At 39.6% G+C, this 21953-nt stretch overlaps 1 protein-coding gene and 2 long non-coding RNA genes across 9 annotated transcripts in view; 2 read left to right on the top strand and 1 right to left on the bottom strand.

Annotated features, from left to right (window-relative positions):
• Window positions 1-16983, bottom strand: part of LOC100473443 (endoplasmic reticulum aminopeptidase 2) — a 42872-nt gene extending 25889 nt beyond the window's left edge. Inside the window, exons 1-8 of one of the 6 annotated variants that reach the window (XM_034656552.1) lie at window positions 16521-16983; window positions 14566-14606; window positions 14300-14392; window positions 12813-13507; window positions 10538-10676; window positions 6786-6920; window positions 5030-5150; window positions 2617-2768 (exon numbers count right to left, since the gene is read on the bottom strand). In XM_034656552.1, coding sequence (XP_034512443.1) covers window positions 2617-2768; window positions 5030-5150; window positions 6786-6920; window positions 10538-10676; window positions 12813-13366 — 1101 coding nt within the window. In that variant the 5' untranslated portion in view covers window positions 13367-13507; window positions 14300-14392; window positions 14566-14606; window positions 16521-16983. Of the gene's footprint in view, window positions 1-2616; window positions 2769-5029; window positions 5151-6785; window positions 6921-10537; window positions 10677-12812; window positions 13508-14299; window positions 14393-14565; window positions 14649-16405; window positions 16430-16520 lie in introns of those variants that run through there. The other 5 variants (XM_034656549.1, XM_011225484.3, XM_034656550.1 and 2 more) reach the window with 5 other exon arrangements.
• The window catches only part of LOC109488539, a 114803-nt gene that overhangs the window by 35886 nt on the left and 56964 nt on the right, over window positions 1-21953 (top strand). The gene's annotated exons all lie outside the window — the stretch shown is intronic.
• LOC117801538 lies at window positions 1066-6178 on the top strand. Of its 2 annotated transcripts, XR_004624161.1 has the most exons (4): window positions 1066-1517; window positions 2549-2612; window positions 3582-3619; window positions 5874-6178. It is a non-coding gene; the product is annotated as an uncharacterized LOC117801538 (long non-coding RNA). The 2 variants fall into 2 exon arrangements; XR_004624160.1 differs by lacking the exon at window positions 1066-1517 and having other exon boundaries at window positions 2140-2612.

Genomic DNA, 21953 nt, shown 5'->3' with positions numbered 1-21953 from the left:
CCGTACAACTTCCTTCTACTGATTTCTTTTCCTTCTCTTCTCACATTTTTGCTTCTTGTTTCACTTTTCTTTTGTGTGCTTGTTGTCCCCAACTCTTCAATTTCCATTTTATCCTTCCAACATTTCCTAGCTATTAGATTTAATATTAAGGAAGAAAATAAAACCTTTTGTGGGGTAAGTACAATCTCACCTCATCCTTGATTTATGGTGATGGTCTTAGGAGAAATATAAGCCAAAATATCTTTGGTGAAGTCACTTCTTTATATTAAGTAGCAGGTACTTAAGAGAATCCTAAGAATTCTTTTATGACTCTCAGATTGCTACATAGTATTACTGATGAGGGAATTTAGTTGTTAACTTTGCGGAATTAATCTTCCTTCCAGAATTAATCTAGACACTAAAGTGAATAAAGTTCTGAGATTTTTAAATATATATAAATGACATTAGCAGGATGCCAAAAGGAAATCTAAATAGTAATTTACCTTTGACCTATATTTGATCTTTAATACTGGTTTTAAGTATTACTACTTTTTCATGTACTTTTGTATTTTATTTGGCCTATGTGTCCAGTACTATCCACCTAGTTTATCTGTTTCAGGATTGCAATCTCCAGAGGGATGGGAAATTAAACAAAAAGATTCTAAGATTCAGAAGAGACTTCTTATAGTTACAGCTAGATATGGAGCTTCTAGAAACTGTTTAAACTCTATTTCTTTTCTGACAACCCTCGGATCATTTTACAAGGGGGCACCAATCTTCCTGAGGGCATCGGTGAAAAGGGATGGGAGGTGTTTCCTTAATTTGAGAAGTGATGAATATGAAAAATATAAGTTGAGCTAATTCTGGTAACTTCACCAGTTAGTAAGAGTGGTTTATTCATTCACTCAATAAATATCTATTGAGAACCTACTACATTACTGGCAACATGCCATATGTTAGAAATATAAAGATGCATGTAATACAGCCTCTGCCCCAATACAAATGATGGAGGGCCACTGATAGACAGATAAATGCATTAAAGCATTATGGTGCTATGATCAATGCCTGTACAAGGGATACTGAGGCTTCCAGAAGTTAAAAATAAATTCTTCCGGGAGCGTGCGTAAGTTAGTTAGGAAATGATTCATTTCCTGAGTCTTGCAAGGGGTCCTCAGCTATGTTGGGACTAGCACGTGTTCTAGGCAGATTAAGTAGCAGGAGCAAAAGCACAGAGAAGCAACACAACCTGGCAGTTCGGAAATGGCGGATAGTCTAGGATGGCTAAAGCTTAGGGCGTTGGTAAGAGTGAGGCTGCAGAGACGCAGAAGAGCTTCATCTTGGGCACCTGGTATGCCATGCTTGGACCCCCGACCCCCTAGTTGGCATTGGGAGACGTTGTCAGAGTGAATGGTTGTATGCAGATCAACGGGGGAGACAAAATAGTCAAGATGAAAATTCCACTGTTGCGGCTTCAGCCCTAGACTTTGCATCTCCATGAAAGAGAAGCTGTAAGAAGAAGGGCCAGAGGGACCCCAGAGGTAGAGTTCTCCAACTATTTCTCTATGAACCCCCAGATTCAGTCAAGGGCTTTACAGCTACTGGCGACTAATGATCAAAAGCCCTAAGATGGGCCAGTGGGGAGATTCTAAACCAGAGGAAGCCACAGAATGTTCTTCGAGTCCAGGGCTGAGCATGGTTCCTATGTAATTGGGTACTTATTTCACTGCTTAAATAAAATCCAACTTATTATTATAATAATGATAAAGGATAAGGTTAAAAATTAAAAATCAGGTATTACTAGCTTCTAGTAAATACAATGAAATGATACTTGTCTACATGGTGAGAGAGAATTTCTGGGGCCCTTAATAATTCACTGTGTTACTAGGGATTTTCAGAAACGAACTAGAATGGAAATAGTGTCTGATCTCTATGGAGTTAGTTTTACAGTTCCGTACTTGCATCTAGTACAGTGTTGATAGATGGGCCTTGGAAATCTTAGCCTGCAAGAAATGATAGCAGTAGCAGAGATCATTGCTGTCATCATTAATAACTCACACTTACTGAATGTGACAGGCACAGACACTTACCTGTAATTCTTCACAGCAGTTTCAAGAAGCAGAAACTATTATTAATTTAATTTTATAGAAGAAGACACTGAAGTTTAGAGAGTTAGGTCATGTGTCTCGGGTCAGCAGCCCATGAGTACTTGGACTTGAAGTATTCCCTCGCTATGGCCATATAATGACATGTTCCAACTGAAGGGAGATTGATTTTGTCCTAGGTTAGGGGGTATAAGGAGAAATATTTTTAATAGAAATCTCTCCTTGTAGGGTTTCCAATTTTGTGTCCTATGTATCTGCATAATCCATACCTTCTTTACCAAAATACATCAGAAGGCTTTGCCTTGAAGAGTTTGAGAGGATACAGTGGCCTCTCCCCTTGTGATAACACTCCTGTGTGAGTCTCATCGTCTAGATTAAGATCTCTGCTACTTGACATACTATGTTTGGTTTGATAGTTTCCAAGTTTCCCTCTAAGGGTAAGATGATATGATTTTATGTTGTTTCAGGAAGCCCGCTGGTGTCCTGTACAATGCCTTTTTGGACTGATACTAAGAATTTCATCAGTGTCAGGTACCTGGTGTGCTAGTTCATGGGCTATGACTTTGGTGACCCATAGTTTATCAGAAGCAGAAGTCTTAATATCAAAGAGCAGTGCTGTCTCTTTATATGTGATGAGGCCCCAATTTTCCATGGCTCCAGATTCAAAGTCAGGAATGGCAATTAGATCTAAGAAATAAGAACAACCAGATTTGATCATTATGGCTTCTGCACCGGAAATGGGATTTTCTTCCCCCTCAAATACATTGTGATCCTTTCATGTATAAGGAGACTTTCTAAAAACATCAAGACTATTGTAACATTGTCTTGTAGTTGCACTGAAAATAATCAGCACCTGTTATTAAGCAGCATTAATTCTATCAGTACAGTTTTGGTTGTAGCTGAAGTAACCCGCCGACATTTAACCATTTGTTTCTAAGCATGCTAAACTCAGCAAATAACTTGGGTGCATTAGTGCTAAGAAAATGATTTCTTTAAAAACACTCATATTGTATTTTATATTAATACTACTCAAAAACTTTGCAAGGTATCAAATAATTTCTAGTATGTTTGAGATTCATCAAAACATGTAATGAACTCATTTCTATAAAAAAGAGAACGATATAGGATTTTAACTTCAGGAGAACATCTTTCAGGAGCAATCTCTATTGCCAATATTTCAATTAATATTTCAAGACTGTTTGGCCTCTATTATGAGCAAGTGTCCTTTCTAAGACAGTAGAGGAAAAAGCTGTGGGCATCAGTTCTTTCTGACCTCAATTTCCTTTTCAACATTGATATTTTCTCTACCTCTTAACAAAGTCTTGAGGGGGAAAAAAGTGAAATTTAATCATCTTTAAGCAACTCAGGTATAACATATATTAATTTATACTGTGTGTGTGTGTGTGTGTGTGTGTGTGTACCCTTTGCCATTGATGTCATGTAGGTTAGAAAATTTCTGGTTAATATTTAATCTTGAAATTTTTACTTTTATTCTGCTAGGCCATTTTGGAAGAAGCACTGTTTGACTAAAAAGAAAGGTAATTTTTTTAACCTGAAATGAACCAAGTCACTTGGCTTGTGATTACATTGTCTGGAATTAATACTGGTTAATTCTAGTGAATAAAAACAAATACCTACAAGACAATTGAAAGTAAATTAGCACTAATAAAGATTAGTATTCATTAGTACTTCAGATGTGGAAATAATTCCTTTTGTAAATTGCACCGATGATTTTATATTAGTTGGATTATTTCCCATAGTCATTAGAGATACTTTTATCTGGTTTAATTTTTCCTAAACTGCACCTTCTTTTCAGTTATGTTTAAAATACATTTCATAGGGGCACCTGGGTGGCTCAGTCAGTTAAGCATCTGCCTTCGGCTCAGGTCATGATCCCAGGGTTCTGGGATTGAGCCCCACGTGGGGCTCTCTGCTCAGCAGGGAGTCTGCTTCTCCCTTCCTCTCTCCCTCTGCCTCCCCCACCCACCGCTTGCGCTCTTGCGCACGAGCTCTCTCTTTCTCTCTCTCAAAAGATAAATAAAATCTTTAAAAAAATAAATTAAAATAGGTTGTTATTGGATCTTTCCTTGACTTTTGACATAGAGGACAACAATGGATTATGGGTAAGTTTAGTATATTTATACTAAAAAGCAGATAGAACCTGCACTATGATAATGCCCTGAGACTCAGGAACTATAAGAATAAGCCCCTGGAAAAGTCTTTTGATGGTCCCTTTTGCCTCCTCTAAGGAAAAACGGCACAGATTTTGGGGGCAAAGAGAGGCAAAGACATGATAAGGAGTATGTCTTAATTTCCCCAAGGGAGAAAAAAGTTTGTCACTGTCAGAAATTCTGAAAATTAATCTACATATGTTATGAAACTGAAGTGATGGCTTAACGTGTTCTGCAACATTACTAAAATCATGACTTTAATTTTTTCAGATAGAAAATTAAAACCAAGATAGACTATGTGTGTCTTCCTATGTAAAGATCCACTAGTACCACATTCAAATCATCTATTTCCTCCAAGTCTTCTCCTATTTTTAAATCTGTGCCACATTCTTATCTTCCAACTTCAAATGCACCATAAACAGAGGGACAATTTTCAGCTGTTTACATAAGTCTTTGGTAAATTTTATAAAAGATTGCTGGTCTTGTACAAATATGGCATAAAAACAAGTTGTATGCTCTGGAAAATTCATCCAATTAAATCTAACATGTGATGCAGCTATTTTAATATGAACCTGATAAAAGAATAAAATGATCCATAGTCCTCGGACTTCTCATAAATACTTTCTACACTCAAGAACCATCTTGGAGGTACAAATTATTGCTTCCTGGGCTAACTGAACCTCTTCAGTACTCATTTAAATCACATATAAATACAAAAAAAATCAAAGCAAGGTCTATAAGCAAAAATAAATGTAATGACACGGAATTTGGACCTACCCAGTTTGGGGAGTGGATAGTTGATATCAAAGTAATTTTCATAAAAATCAAGTAGCTTTAGTGATGCTTCCAAAGCATAATGTGTTTGACTCCATTTGTCTGGGGATGCATAGACAGATACCTGGAAATGTTGATCAGAAGAAGTAGTCTTTGAATGTCACAAATCCTTGGCACAATTCCATTCCTAACAATCCTCACTCACAGAAAGGTAAACTGCATTTTTTCAAGAAATCATTGTGATACAATTAAGCATGTTTTTGATGGGGATAAGATGTTCCATAAAATAGTATAGAAAAAGTCAGTCTTAAAAATTATAAGCAACTCTGTGTCTCCTGTTATAACCCATTCCCTAGGTGCTAATATGTAAATTTCAAGCTATATGAATCCACTATATCCTGAGAGCCCACTTGAGCTCATCACTATCATGCATTCTAGCACTTGAGTGCTGGCCTTCCAGAATTGTGTCCACCAGCACAAGTCAAATAAAACATAGGTGTATGAGTTGGAAAGCCTTCAAGAACTTAGTGGATTTTAAATAAAGTCCCATCTAGTTGACTTTAAACCCAAAAATCCCCGAATATGTTCCTTTACTCCCTCCCCCAAGTAAATAACCACTGAGTGGAAAAAATAAAATTACATTCTACTTTTATTGGGTTTCAAGTATGGTGGTAATTTCATTTCATGATCTGCTTTCATGCTCTGAATTAATTACCTGAAGTCCCTCAGAACTTTTATAGGAAGGTATGTTAATAGTTAATAATAAAGCCGTTTTTTGATGGCTTATCAGGCACGGTGCTAAATGTGTACATGTGAAGTCTAATTGAATACTCTCTTTTATGAAAAGATGGAAATACACGGAAATTAAGTAACTTGCTCCAAGTCACCCAGATAGAGAATTGCAGAGCTGGGATGTGAAACCTAGGAAGCTGACCAGAACCTGCCTTCCTAAAGTAAAGTGCCATCCGACCTCTGTTATCTATGCAGAATCTGAGTGCAGAGCTGCTGTTACATATCTAGATGCATTGCCCATAATATATATCTACATATCCGTAAGTATAATATGTATATAAACTAAAATAGCCATTTTCTGGCTGTTTTTCATAAGCATTATTTTATGGTTCTTCGAATGTTTTTATGTCTACATTTGGTTCTTTGGGGTAAGGAGATGCTGATGTCTCTACTGATATTTGCAAAACTCTGTAAGACACTCATTGGGTATTGTAAATTTTTGCAAATAATGAAGACTCTAAAAATTATGAAGTCTACCTCTCACTGAGGGGGAAAAAGTTATAGAAAAAATTGGAAACAATGTGAATGTCCTAAAATAAGATGCTGATTAAAATTTTTTTTGTACTTCCATGCAGTATATATAACACTAAGCAATTATTAATGTAATATTATAGAAATTTCCATAAAATGTATTATAAAAATATTGTGGAAAAATTTAATGGCATTCCGTTCTTATGGTACATTATGGTAAAAATAGAGTTAAATAATCTTAAACATTATTTTGTAAAAAGTGAGTATACACAATTATTGTAAACACTCTCATATACTGACATACATACAGAAAATATTCAGAAAGCTTACACTAATATTATCAGTAACTCTATCTTGATGATGGGATTTATGAGTAATTTGTTTTTTGCCTATTCTGTGAAATAAACATGATACTTTGATAATAAGAAAAAAAAACCTAAGAAAATAAAAGCTCATTGGTCTCAGGACAGCGTATAAAATTAGAATTCAGCCTCACCTTGACCCCTGAGGAGGTGGTGCCGCTCACAGAATTGAAATCACAAACTATGTAAGCTACAAGGTATGTACTCATTTTCACCGTAGTTTCAAAATGATCTTCTAAGAGGCCTCCTTCAAGTTCAATTGTCTTAACCTACAGGAAGGGGAAAAAATAGTATTTGAAAATTATAGTGTTTTACAACAATGCCTATGACTGAAGCCGGTGAGTTAGAGGAAGGTCCTGACACTTTGAAGGACACTTGATCATATTATAGAAGATCAATGGCCCCTCATAATATCCTGTGACCTCTCCTCCCTTTTTTTCTTTTATCCCTGGACTTCCTCTAAGTCATCATGTGCCACTTTTGGGATCTCAAAATGATGCAAAATCTTATTTTGCTGCTGAAAGCATAAAAATATTTTAGATGTTTCTACTTTCTTGAAATGCAGTAATCTCCAACACTGGCATAAATTCAAGGTCTGCACTTCTAAGCAAAAATATCAAAGAATGTCTCCTTTGCCTTTGTTTGTTCTATAATAGATCTCTGTTGCAGAAGGAAATGGGACGCAAAACTGCGAAATACTTTCCATGATCTTTTAGTCCTCTTATTATTTATGTGTGAGGCAGGTGTTACTTCATAGGTGAGGAAACAGAGTCTCAGAAATGTTAACTGAATTGCCCAAGATCACCACGCTCGTTCCACAGGAAGATGTAGATGTGACCGTGTGACTCCAAAGACATTGCTCATTCTTTCACTCGCTGTGCAACAGCTTGAGTCATAGTCTTATTTTGTCTTTGCCTCATTGATTCAGCAATGAAAGCAGGCAGGCCAAAGAGGTCATTAGTAATTTAAGCTTCTGCCTGTCTACAAAAGAAGTAAGAAGTTTTAAGCCTACAGACTGGTCAGTCACATCTATCAAATTCGCTGAGTAATTACCAAATTCTACCTTTATTTGCGCAGGATAGCTTGTCCCATAAATGGTCTCCACCATGGTATAATGCCCCAAAATACTGAATGGATACAGATCCAGTAACCTGAAAATACCACTTTCTGTACATTGGTAACAACTCTTAGACTAGCTTTCCCCTCCCAACATCCCTTTTAAGGCACCAGGCTTGTGACAGCACTAACCAGGGCTTGTCAAGCATGTTTTATCTATTTGGATAAGATTGCAGTTTGCTTTGGCAAGAGCAAATAACTTGAAGTATTTCCAGAAAATGCCTAGCCTACTTAAATGACAAATGTTTATGCTATTTAATTCTATAGTATTTGATTCTACAGAATTCTATAAAAAAGAAAAAATGAGGTCCTAAGTTTTAACAAAGCAGAAGACACTGACCAAATACTTTAAGAAAGGTAGCGGTATATATAGGACTGTGATATATATAAAAATATATAAATCACAGTAATTAACTTGTAGGATATATATATCAAATACCAAATATATATATCCTACAAAGTTTACTTTGCAGAACAACAATCTCTTTTTTTAAGAATCTGATTCAACCAGAATTCTATGAGCACATACTTCCACCGGAGGCGAGGATTATGGTAGAGGCTGAGGAGAGGGCATTATGACTGTAGTCTTATGACCAAACTCAGTAAAAAACCATTTGGTCAAGTGTGTTAGAGATGGGAGGGAGGGGGAGGAAGGCTGTGGGACTATGGGGGAACGAGGGTCTCTGACACTGGACACTGGTGGCAGGAGTGGTTAGGAGACGGATGGGCGTTCCCTCTGATTTCTCCCCCCGGATGAAGAGGTAGTCCACAGAGGCTGAGTTTTGTTCAGGAACCTGGAGCGAACCATGTAGATTAACATTGCCTTAAATGGAAGCGCATGGGGTGTTAGCGTTCATTCTTCCAGGGTGATGATGTAATCTCCAAGTACAGAACACTTTTTGCTATACAAGGATTTAGCTCTTTCTCAATATTGGCCGGACTTTACTTACATAGCAAGTGTCACAAGCAGGTGTGCATTCCTTTAAGGAATGAAGGGGACAAAGAAATGCCCCAAAGATATGCTGCCTCCACTAGTACTTGGCTGGCTACCTCACTTCCCTGAAATCTTGTATTCTTCACTAAGCATATTGAGAACTTTGCATGTGTTGCTTCTTCTCAGCAGCCCATAACCCAACTTTACTGCCGCAGTGATTGTCCAGACAGTAAGATTGTAGCACGACTTCAGTTGTTCTTTTTGGCCAACCATGAAAGCCCAGGTCGGGCACGACAGTGAGAAGCAGAAAGTTAAGCCAGTATTTGCTGGAAAAGCCATGATCCAGAGATGTGGACAAGTCAATTGAAGCAATGCAAATAGTCAAGGATCGTATAAAATATTTTAAAAATATACACTTATTTGTCTTGAATATGAGAAGTTATTGGAGGTTTCTAAAGATAAAAGAATTTAGATTCTAATATAATGAAATGGCAATTATGTTTGCATCACATTTTAATGAAAAGGCTTTAAAGTAATTATATTTTTACTTTACCCTCCATGATTATTCATATGGGAAATGACATCAATAAAAAGCTGCCGGCGAAGAGACTGAACTGCCCTTAAATGAACGTACAGTTAGAAAGTGGACTTGGAGTTCAAGTAGAGGATCATTTTTACCCAGAAATGAGCCTGCTAATTAAATTGCTGTTTGGGTGATCAGGGAAAAACTAGGGTATGTGTCACGTGGGGTATTGTCACTGTTCCCCTCGATCTGCTCTGTCAGTCCGTCAGAGCAGTTACCTTTACCAGCATGAAACAGAAATCTAGGGAAATTATGTGTCTCGTGTTATCGACTCATTTCTCCCCTTCAGCCATAGCGGCTGATCACTGTGGAGGCCAGAGAGAAAATTGGGGTACGGCTGCTTGCTGGCTTACGATGGCCCTGCTGCTTTCTGGGTGCTCATTTTGCTGAAGCACGATCAGAAGAACCTCTATGCTTGTCTCACTTTCCAAGCAGCCATTGGGAAATATTTTACCTTTTGTCCAACATCACAAATGGCAAGCACATCATTAGTGAGGAAATATCCAGTGAGGCCCGCGGTCAGCCGTATCTTTCAGAGTCTCTGAATTTTGAGTGTAAAATAAAGCGTTCAATGTATCTTTCAGAGAGACGTTATGGTATAACTACCATAGATGATTTTCATAGAGAGACATTATGGTATAACTACCATAGATGATTTTCATAGATAATTTTAAGAATTACCCATGGAATTAAAAAAAGGGGGGGATTTCTAAGTTTCATCAGAGACCACTAGAGCAGAATTCCCAGGGTGGAGCCCAGGCAGGGTTCTCTAGATCCTTCCCACTCTAAATGCGATGGCTCAACCAACAGCAGTCACATCACCTGGGAGCTTGTTAAAAAGGCCAAACTTTGAGCCTCACGGGTGCCAAGCTGAATCAGAATCTAAATTTTAACAAGATACTCGGATGATTCATCTCAGCATTAAAGTTTGAGAAGTGCTGCTCTGGGTGGTTCTGAATTTCATCATTGGCCAAGTAACACAGATCAAAAAAGGACATTATTTCCATAGGAATACAAACCAAATATAAATCACTTTGTTGTTGTTGTGTTTTTTTTTAACTTCTGCTATAATAATGCCCCAAACAGAATGATGTTAAAATCTAGAAGGATTTGGGTTATTATATAATATGAAGATGGAGAAAACAAATTAATGGCTAAATCTTGAAAACAAGAAATTGTTAAAAAAAAAAAATACAACAAAGACCAAGGCTCAACTTGAGAGATTCCCCCAAAGTTTCTGCAAGTGACAATACCTTTGGCATGTTGGAGAGTGCAACGTATCCACTTTCTCTTCTTATCTTGATAGAAAAGTTGGCTTTAAACCCTGGTTCATCAAAGCAAGGGAAGGCCATGCGTGCTTCAGTTGGCTCAAAATCCGTTACTGCAATTATTCTGTGACATGAAGAAACCACCGGCCGAATTTTACAAGTGAAACCAAGAAAAGAAATGAACTATACCTTCAGAACACAGCTTATCAAACCTAGAGGTGATATATTTGATTTCTCAAACTATAATCTTAGTGAATCTAGGCTGTCTTTTTAAATAAAACAGGGGTAAAATTTTGGTTAGTAGCTGCCAGTCATGAATAATGCACAGTGCTGGGCACTCTGCTTATATGACTTCCTTCATACTCATAGTAGACAAGGATATTGAGACTCAGGAAATTTGAGTAACTTTACCAGGATCTTCGCTACTAAATGAGATAGGCATGCCCAGTCAATTCGATGCCAAAACTGACTAGGATGTTAGTAGATAAGTACCATCGGTAAGGAGGGGGCTTCAGTCGATGATTTGAATACTTGTGAATATGAGTGATGTCTTAGGTTGTGTCCTCAGAAAGCAGACCCTGCTTTATTAAAAACGTGCCTCCAGGAGACGTTAAGGAGGTAGGTAAGGAGTGAAGAAAGTAGGCTAGGATAGAAGAAAAAGCCAGGCTGGATCAGCTTCGGTCTGATCTCTGGGGAGCTCCAGAATGGAGACTACACCATTAAGTTTTCCCCTACTAGAGGCAAGGAGCTGAGATTTCATATTTTGTACCCCGGGGTGGGGGTCTACCTCCCAGGAAATTCTAGCTTTCTCTGCTTGCCAGCAAAGTATCTCCAGCCCTCAGACTATCATAGGTACATAGATATTCTAACAAATCTCTATACCCCATCACCTTGATAATGCCTGACATTGTAGAATTACAGATATATTCTTTAGACTCAAAGCTTCAGTTAAGAAACAAACCTGGAGAAGGAGGGGAGAATAAAAAAATCTCTAGGGTCAGATAAAGGGTGAGAAGGTCCAGGAGGGAAAAAAAGAGGGGCTGTCAGGATATTTTTGCCTCAATTTACTTCGTTTCTATAATACAGAGTGGAAAATGGGCCGGGGATCGAAACGATTTTATTTGCTCGGAACTTCAGGCTTTATTTGGAATTCGTAGCAGCTACTACAAATATAAAGGAATTCTCCAGGCCTGGAATGATTTTCACAAATGTGAAATTTTGCTTATAGTAAGTCTACAGTGGGAAAGCAAAAAGTTTAATATCTTTTTCTGTTACTTGCACAAGTAATCTTAGTTCTGCATGTAAAATAGTGACTTCTTGCTTCTCAAAGAACTACTGTTGACTGGATTATTTTTATATTTTAGGTTAAGTTGTGTGTGTGTGTGTGTGTGTGTGTGTGTGTGTGTGTGAGCGAGAGAGAGAGAGAGAGAGAGAGAGAGTAGGAGAGAGAGAGAGCACTTGCTGTTCCCTTGCCTGGAGATACGCTACCCAAAGATGTCCTCACAATTTTCTCCTTTTTTCAAAAAACATTATTCTAAGTTTAAATGCATCTCCTTGGCAAGGACTCTCCTGACCACTTAGATCAATGAGTTCCAATCCCCAGCTACGCTTTGTTTCTATTACAGCACCCCGTTTTATTTCCTTCATAGCATTTATCACTTACCTTGTCCATTTAATTTGTTTTCCTGTCCTGGTTGTCTCTTCCCACATATCTCACCACTATGCATTCAATGCCTAGAACAGTGCCTGGCACATGGCATGTGCTCAGTAAATGGGAGCTCATTAAACTGACAATATTTCTCAATTCTCTAAACACACTTGTTCCTGCCTCCTGGATTTGAGTCATGACATTTCTTGGGCAATGTACACATGCTCTCACTTCCTTTCTCTCAACCCAAACATCACTTGCATTTCCTTCTGGTCCCAGATCGAGACTCACCTCCTTTGAGAAGCCTTCCCTATTTCAGCTTTCCGCACTGTGCCCATCCTTCCCCCTTGCATACCAACATATATGTCCCAACACGGTCACATACTGGTCTCTTCTCCTCGTCATTCTCCCTCTAGTTGTTTATGCCTCTGCATTCTGTGTTCTCATCTTTACTGAGATTTCCTTAAGAAATAGCAGAGCTCCTGCTTCTTCCAAGTTTCCCATTGTTTACTGAGCTTTTCATAAATGACTGCTGAAATGTGCTCCTGGCAAAGAGATGTAACCCATAAGGAAAGTATCACGAGAGATTAAACAGCTAGAGCAATGTCCTACCTTGTTTTACCACCACGAGTTCTGTATGTGCTTTTATAAAACCCTTCAAAACCATTGGCTAACTTGGCCTGGAAGTCGATAGCCACAGAGTATCTCAAATCAGCCATAAGTTTCTCTGGAGCCAACAGTGCAATTTGTTGATGAGCAGGATAATTCAAAACATTCAGCCTTTTTCCTGGTTTCCCGTATCTCAAATCTTCCTCTGATTGAAGGACGACGTTCATGATTTCAAGGTCTTTGCTGTGCAAGATGATAAATTGGGTGGCATCTCTGACCAAGACTTCAATCTTCTCAGAACCAACAAAGTCCAGGGAGGTGAGATTTGGATGGATCAGAAGGTCATAGTGGAGGGGAATGACCGTGCTGGGGAGCCTTAGCTGGTTCCAAGGAAATGGTTCCCCATTGGTGGCTCCGGGGAATGCCCCAGGGTCATTATTGAATGGATCAATAGATGACATTGAAAATTGAGAACAAATGTACATTTGGGGCATGATGGTTGAGCAGTAAAATCCCATATAAATATTAAATATCAGTTTTCTCCATGGATTAGCCATTGCAGAAGAATGGATACTAAATCTAGTCTCTAGAACACAAACTAATATCCAGGCTAAGTCTCGTAATTCGCTATAGCACTGTACTAGCTCCAGTTACGTCACACAGGAGCTGAACAATACATTTCAATAAATGGATTTGATCTAGAAAGAAAAAAGGAAACATTCATAGCATGTCAAAAAAGAATTCAATTAATAAATAAATCATTAAAAAATAAAAGTATGTATATAAATGGAGAAAACCTGTTTTCTTAGAATCAAGCCAAATAACCACACAATAAAGTAGAAATTGAGTTATCATTTGGTTATTACAAAAAAAATCCTGTAGAGGCCAAATGAAAGGACTCTACCTTAAAATTTCAGGTATAGAATTCCCTTAGCATTCCTATGCAACAAACATCAGGCAGGTACGCAAATGCATTGTGTATTAAATGTTTTTAACATTCGGCTACATCGTTCTAGCTGTATCCTGGACACTTGAAAATAAGCTGCACCAGTGGTCTGTATTTTGTCTTGAGTCACAAAGAAACTTTATATTCTTCAGACACCAGGTATAATTATTAATGGCATTGAACTTCACCTCTTTCAATGAATAACATCATCTGAATGGCCTTATTCTATGGCTGTTGGTGGAAAGGATGCTGGTCAAGTTAGGTCTTTACCCTTGGCATATTTCTAATATAACAAAAGCTATAGAAATAAAATTTGGGTTTATAATATTCTTAGTGAGAATATTTAAAAAATTGTTTTGGTGCTCTTCATCTTAGGCTACTTTTGAAAATGCAATTAAATCAAACTGAATTCACTGCCTCTAAATAGAGCTAAGATGATTTTTTCTTATTAGAAGGGTAAAACAACAATATATAAAATGAGAACAAACAATACCATTTAGTTGATTCAACTCCAGCTCCCACCCTGCCACCTGCCTCTATTTACCTCCTCCCAGCTCCGACTCAGTCCATGAATGGCTTCCTTTCTCTTCCTTTTTATCATTAGCAAGCTCTTCAGAATTAATTGTCCAAATAGTTACTTTAATTTTCCAATTTGTAGTATTATTGCAGACAAGCAGGTATGATTAAAGGACCACCGCCACCAACAACAACGAAGAAGAATGGTAAAATAATCATTTCAAAGCCAAGGTATGGAAACAACCTAAGTGTCCATCAATAGATGAACAAATAAAGGTGACATGGTATACATACCTGCAATAAGATGTTATTCAGCCACGAGAAAGAAGAAAAGCCTGCCAATTGCAAGAACATGGAATGAACTTGAGGACATCGTGCTAAGTGAAATAAGTCAGACAGACAAAGACAAATAAATACTGTGTATCATGAATGTGTGGAATCTAAAAAAGCTGAACTCGGAGAAACAGAGTAGAGTGGTGGTTAACAGGAGTTGTGCACTGGGGGAAATGGGTACAAACTTCCAGTTATTAGATCTAGGGATCTAATGTACAGCATAGTGATTATGGATAATCATACAGTATCTTGCACTTGAATGTTGAATAGATTCTCAATGTCCTCTCAAAAGAGTACATCTGTAACTTTCTCACCACAAAAAAGAAATGGTAATTGTGTGATGGGATGGAGGTGTTAGCTAATGCTATGGTGGTAATCATTTTGCAATATATAAATGTATCAAATCAAGGTGTTGTACACTACTTTTTATTTAAGATGTTTATTTATTTGAGAAAGAGAGAGAGAGTACAAGCAAGAGGAGCAGCAGAGGGAGATGGAGAAGCAGGCTTCCCATTGGGCAGGGAGGCTGTTGTGGGGCTCGATCCCAGGACCCTGGGATCATGACCTGAGCCCAAAGCAGATGCTTAACCAACTGAGCCACCCAGGCGCCCAAGGGGTTGCACATTTTAAACTTACACAATGTTATCATGCCAGTTATATCTCAATAAAGCCGGGAGAGATTTTTTTAATTAAAGAAATAATGACACTTCTCCTATCTTTTTTAGATAAGCATGAAATTATGACGAGGGGCGCCTGGGTGATTCAGTTAGTTGAGCGTCTTAACTCGTGGTTTCAGCTCAGGTCATGATCTCAGGGTCTTGAGACTGAGCCCCGCATCAGGCCCCACACTCACGGGAAGTCTGCTGGAGATTCTCTCTCCCTCTTGCTCTGCCCCTCCTCTTGCCTGCTTTTTCTCTCTCTCTCCCTCTCTGTCAAAGAAATAGATCTTTGGGGAAAAAAAATTATGGCTACCAAACCTCGGTGTTCTATTAGCTTAAAGTTCTGAATGTTTAAAAAATGAAAATGTTTGAAAAATTGGTTTTTCGATAGGCCATAGGCTTAGGAATCAGAGTGCTTAGATTCTAGTAGTAGTTCCAGCACACTTACTGATATAATTTTGGGCAAATTTTCTTATTTTTTGAGACTAAGTTTCCTCACCTTATAAAATAGTTAGTATACTATATACTATAGTACCCTCACTTTAGGAGGATTAAATGAAATAATTCATGTGGAGAATTTGGCACAGCACTACGATTAACATATACAAAGCACATGATGAATGTTAAACATTACATTATTATTGTGATTATTATTACTTGAGTTCTCCGGCATAAATTAAGGATTATTTCTGCCCCCACTTATAGCAGACACACTCCAAGAAAGCTGTATTTTATTGGTAAGACTGGAGAGAAAGGCCTTGCTTTTTATTCACATAGCCTTTAACTTAAGATCTAGGAAGGACTTGAAGGGCCAGCTTGTACGTCTTTGGGGCCCTGATAAAGAAATGAGGGGAAGTGATTTTCCCAAAATCACATGGGAAATTTCAAGCAAAATTGGGACTAAAATAGAGCCCGTGACCCTTGGTCTGGGGGACTTTCCTTTATATTCTATAGCACTTCGGTGAACAAAACATCCTGGGATCCAAATGGGAATTGCAGCAAATGTTTGGGAAAGGCTAAAAGATCTCCGGAAGACAGTGAGTCAGTAAAGCAGAAGGATTCCCAAATCAAGTCCCAACCTTCACCTCATTTACATTCCAAAGCAGTAATGCCAGATTGACCCCCTCTCCCCACAGCCTCACCTCACAGGACACGAGCTCCTCACCACAGCAATTTTATACCTTAAGTTCCAATAATCATTCTCACTGAAAAGTTCTGAGTTTTAAGAAAAATTGAAGAGAAATGTTGATGTGTTACCTTAATCCACGCTGTTGCAGATTTGAATGAAGGGGAATTTACTTTTGTTTCACTTTCTGTTCCGGTAAACCCTGGGACTTTGCATACTTTGATTACAGCACTGGCTGGTTCGTTATAGTATAGACGAATGGGGCTTAGGACAAGAGCTTTAGTCCAAAAAGCACAAGGCTTACCCCTGCTTCAAGCCCTCCTCCATCATCTGTGACTGACTCTATAATTATTTTGATTCTGCCCCTCTCAAGTTTGTTATGAAGTCCTTTCGTTTCTTCACTTTCAATCTCTTTTTGTCCAACTTTTAAAAAATGCCCACAGTCATTAAAGTAGTCGAGGTCCTCATGACTCCTCACAGTGGCCTTCAAACAAGGCTCCCTGGCCCCTCAAGGCCAGGTCCAGCAGTTTCCTGGTCCGAGGCCACCCACCAGATCCCTCATTCTCGGGCTGCTTGATCATGCCACGCCCAGCTTCAAACCTTCCCGCACTTTCTTCCTGTTTACACAGAGTTGCAGGTCCCATGTGGAGACCATGGAGGGCCAACTGCAGCCTGTGTGCCTCACGGACTCTTGCATGCCGTCTGGTTGTTTTGTCTAGATCCTAGTGCATTAAAGGGCAATGCACCCACACCAGTGTTAATCTCAAGGGAAACATGACAAGCTTGACTCTTACTGTCCCACAGACTTTCCTCATGCTCTGGTATTTGTGCCTCGTCCTGAGGTGCAATGGAGTTTGCAAACTGTGCCTTGGCTCAGCATTCCATGCTGCCATGATTAGATCCTAGCTAACTCTCAAGCCTTCATTTTTTTTCTCTTTAGGTATTTTTTCACGTCAACCTGGATAAATAATTTGATAAAGCAGAGAAGCAAAAGTCCAGAAGGGCTAGAGGGGCCGGAAGCACAGGGTTGAATGGGGCCCTCAGGGTAGCATTTCGTATAGTTGTGTCGTTGGAAGGGCACCATGGGGGTGGGGAGGTTGGCTGGAAACAGGTGAGTGGGGAAAAGGGGACAAACAAGAGGAGGCACCCCTGCGGACTCCTGGGTATTCCGTGGCAGGGGAGGGAAGGGGCAAAGGACATAGAGGAAACCGGGGGTGCTTTGGTGACCTTCCCTGTCACAGGGCCCAGCTCAGCGTGTGTGTGTTCTCAGAACTCTGCCCTGCCCTTGAGAACAGAAGCGATGAGGGAGAAGGAGGAAGCAGAGTTCAGGGACTGGGCAGCAGACTCTTAGAAGACAAAGTTGAGTAAGGTCCAGGTGACTTCACAGCTTATTACTTAGAAAGGTTTCTCACCAGAAAGGGTTTCTAATTTTTTTTTTTCTCCTGATAACAGAATAAGCTTTGGGATATTAGTGGCCCAGGGAATTCACATATCTCACTCCTTCACTTTACCCTGAGCTTCTGAACTGTCCCTTGCTCAGATGCTCCTTATTGGCTCTCTCTAAAACAGGAGCAGTCTTGGGACGCGTGCGCGGCTCAGTCCGTCAAGCGTCTGTCTTCAGCTTGGGTCATGATCTAAGGGTCCTTGGATCAAGCCCCATGTTGGCCTCCCCACTCAGTGGGGAGTCTGCTCGGCCCTCTCCCTCTGCCCTTCCCCCTGCTCATGCTCTCTCTGTCTCAAATAAATACATAAAATCTTCTAAAAAATAAAATAAAATAATAAAAAATAAAACAGGAGCACGTCTACCTGAATCCATCCCTGACTGCCACCACCCAGGGTCTATCACCTCGGCCTCCTTAAATTCTTCCTTCTTAGCTTGCCCACTTCTGATACGACATTACGTATTGATGTATTTGTCTGTGTCAGCTGTCTCTCCACTAGAATGTAAGCTTCTTGCAGGCAGGGAGTCTGTCTGCTTTGCTCACTCCCAAATGCCCGGAGTCTGGAGCAGAGCCTGGCCTGTCAGTTCATACTTGCTGACTGAGTGAATGCATTTGCAATTTTCTCCAGTTTTTTTCTTTTTTCCTTTTCAGATTGCCCTGTACTCGCTCCATGCTTCAGGCAGACAAGGGAACTTTATATCCATGGATGTGCCCAGCATGTCCCCATCTTCCTGAAGCCTCACTCTATGCCCGAGACAGCTCTCTCAGTGTTCCCTGCGGAAACCTGCTGTCACAAGGCAAATGCCACCTTGGATGTGACACAGGCTCCCTTCCAGTCCCTAACTATAGGCACTTGTTCAGTTAGCGCTGCTGACCCTTCTCTTCTGCTGACAGGTTTCTGGTTCATACTCTTCCTTAAACCATCAACTCCTGCAGGCTGGGGGCCAAACACTATGCCTCCACCTCTTCCCAGCCCCTCACAGGGTGTGTGTACCTCGTAGACCCTCAACAAACAAGTGAGAATGAATGAGTGAAAATTAATTTTCCCAAGAGTTGAAACTTACTTGCCAAAATGTTCAAAGATTTTTACTAATTTTTAAATGGAAAAATTCCTCAAATGTATTATAGATGTTTCCATCCCCTTAGGGTGTTCTCGACAGATTTAAACTTTAATGACTTAGGTTTTTATTATTATTATTATTATTATTATTATTATTATTATTATTATTACAGAGTGGACCTAGAATCAAGAGAATTGAACTTGCCAGCTTCTTAAAATAAGTCACTTCCTTATGTCCAAATCAAAGACAGTGATACTCTCCTTAATTATTACAGAGGGTTATGGTCAATGTCAGAATTAATTTGAGATAATATGTGAAAATCAGTTTACAAATGTTTTATAAACTTTAAAGTTGTTTACATGCACACTACCTTGATAGTAATAGTCAGTGATGATGTTATGTTGTAATAAAAGCCTGCCCTTGAGGTCAATGAGATGTAATAAATAACCCCGTGTTATATCTTTTTGAATTCTTTTTTTTTTTTTAAGATTTTTTTTTATTTATTTGACAGAGATAGAGACAGCCAGCGAGAGAGGGAACACAAGCAGGGGGAGTGGGAGAGGAAGAAGCAGGCTCATAGCAGAGGAGCCTGATGTGGGACTCGATCCCAGGACCCCGGGATCACGCCCTGAGCTGAAGGCAGACGCTTAACCGCTGTGCCACCCAGGTGCCCCTATCTTTTTGAATTCTTGTGGGTACTCTACAAAGTTTATTTCAGTTCCTCTATTATTATCAGATTTTTATTTACTTTCTGTTGTTAGCTTCAACTATCCCCAACCTCCACCCTAGACCTGTTTTAAGATTGTTCCTTCTAGAATGCTACAAGCTGGGGGCACCTTGGTGGCTCAGTTAATTAAGCATCTGCCTTCAGCTCAGGTCACAATCCCAGGGTCCTGGGATCCAGCCCCCAATTTGGGCTGCCTGCTCAGCGGGGAGTCTGCTTCTTCCTTCCCCTCTGCCCTCTCTGGGCACTCCCATGCCCTCCCTCTCATAAATAAATCTTTTTTTTCTAAAGTGCTACAAGCTGAAAAATGAACAGATAAAGCTAGTTGGACATTATTTGAGGCACTCAGATGCCTTCAAAATTATTTCCTAATGCTTCCTGTGTTGTAGGTGGTGAGATTTCAGGATAAACGAACTGATAAATAGCGTCCTGACAGATGACACGTTGCTGAATCTCCTTTTCCTTGTTTTGCTAGTGTGGCTGTTGAATTTTCTTCCCTTACCATATGTACAGCTTGACCTTTGTCAGTGCTTAATGCTATCACTGAACACCCAGCCAGTCACAGCTTTGAAAACCACTTCCTTTTGTCTGCCTTCCATCTCTTTTCAAAAGATCTCTAAACATCTGTCGAAATCTCTAGAATTCTTCACAGAATTATTGCTATGCCTCTGTTTATTTTCAAATAAATGGAGGTAGGATCTATAAAATGGTTTTAATATTTTTAATTTTAAAAAAAGGAAGTTTCAGATAGTACAAAGACTCAGGGTCTATGCAAAATATGGAGGGGGGGCGGGGTGGGGGTGGGGACATGGAATTCACCTAGTACGCACATTCTGTAGCTTCTTTTAAACTCACCTAGAGTCCACAGAAAATGAGAAAAGCGTAGTCAGAATTTTAAACCGGTAACTGACAGGAAGATGGTTTTTCAAAAATTGATCTCTTTGGGATGCCTTCCACGTTTATTAAAAAAAAAAAAACAGGAGAATGCAGCAATAAAAATCTTACACTGCTGAAGTAGAATGGAATATTAAGCAGACCTGACATTGGACAACTAAAATTGTACCACATGTAAAATTTTTATTTAACAGCGAAATGAAAAATTCCGGTGCTTCTGTCATTTTCTAAATATTACCTAAATAACTGATAACACATTTTCAAACAGGAAAACAGCTGCAAAAGAAACCAGAGAGGTTCTGAGCTTCTTAAATACATTATTTCAAAAGGAAATTTTAATGCTTCCAAATGATAAAACCAACTGATTAAACCAAAACACATTGCTTGGCTTCCTACTATTTAAAGATAGAGCTTTAAATGTTCATAAGAACTTCCCCTCTGGCCAAGTTAGAGTAGGGACTGGGATTTATCCTCTCACTTGAAACAACCAAAAAAATGGACACAGGACAGTTTGCACGACAGAAAATATCAGGCAACTGGAGGCAGCAGCGATGATTCCAGAAGAGAAGGAAACAAATGAGGTCAGCCCTGAGATTGTCCCAGTTTACTGCCTTGAGGGATTCCACGCACCTGTGCCTGGAGGGAGACCTTGGGCAAAGCCCAGCGGACATTTTCTGCTGAGGAGATGCAGCTGAGATTCTGGGAAAGCAAGGAAACTCGAGTTCATAGGAAAAGTACTGAGAGGACAGAGCTACAGAGAGAGAGAGAGAGAGAGAGAATGAGAACGTCCTGCCGAAGGTTCCGCTTGAATATTCAGCTGATCATCGATCAGCACAGGCATAGGGGGAAATTGCATAAGCCAGAGACAGAAGCGCTGGCGAGGATTAGAGGTCATGGAACCTGGCTCCCGCGCACAGACAGAAACAGCGTCTGGTCCACCGGTCCGACCGGAAAACCTCAAGATCAACATGCCAACAAGTAGAGTACCCACAGGGGTCTTGCCTCAGGGGGAAGGAGCAATGGCCCTACATAAAGCATGGCTTCAGCCCTGTCTTGCAAATTTTAAAAGCAAGTTCTAAAAGGATCAAACTGTTTTCTTCGAATGCCCCAGCACAAAGCTCAAGAATATGATAGTAATAAAAAAAATCACCGCCCAACTGGGTAAGAAGGTGAGTCATGATTTTTTTTTTTTAATAAGCTGGTTTTTTTCAGTCATTGCAACAAGAGGGAATGCACACCATAGAGACAGGTGGGCATCTCGGATGGAAAATGCTGGGAAGGACTTCTTAGAGGATGTGTCAGGTGATTGAGAAGGGCTTCACGAAGCAGGGCCTTGTTTTGGTTCAGAAGATCTCAGGAGTGGGTCTAATTCTGTAACTGGGTGTCTTAATAAGAAGGGAAGATTAGACCAAGGCTAAGGCTGTAATTTGTAAAGAGACGCCA

Source organism: Ailuropoda melanoleuca, chromosome 3 (genome assembly GCF_002007445.2).
Source record: "Ailuropoda melanoleuca isolate Jingjing chromosome 3, ASM200744v2, whole genome shotgun sequence".
Classification (NCBI taxonomy): Eukaryota; Metazoa; Chordata; class Mammalia; order Carnivora; family Ursidae; genus Ailuropoda; species Ailuropoda melanoleuca.
Note: the sequence above shows the minus strand (reverse complement) of the source record. Positions and strands in the feature narration are given on the sequence as shown.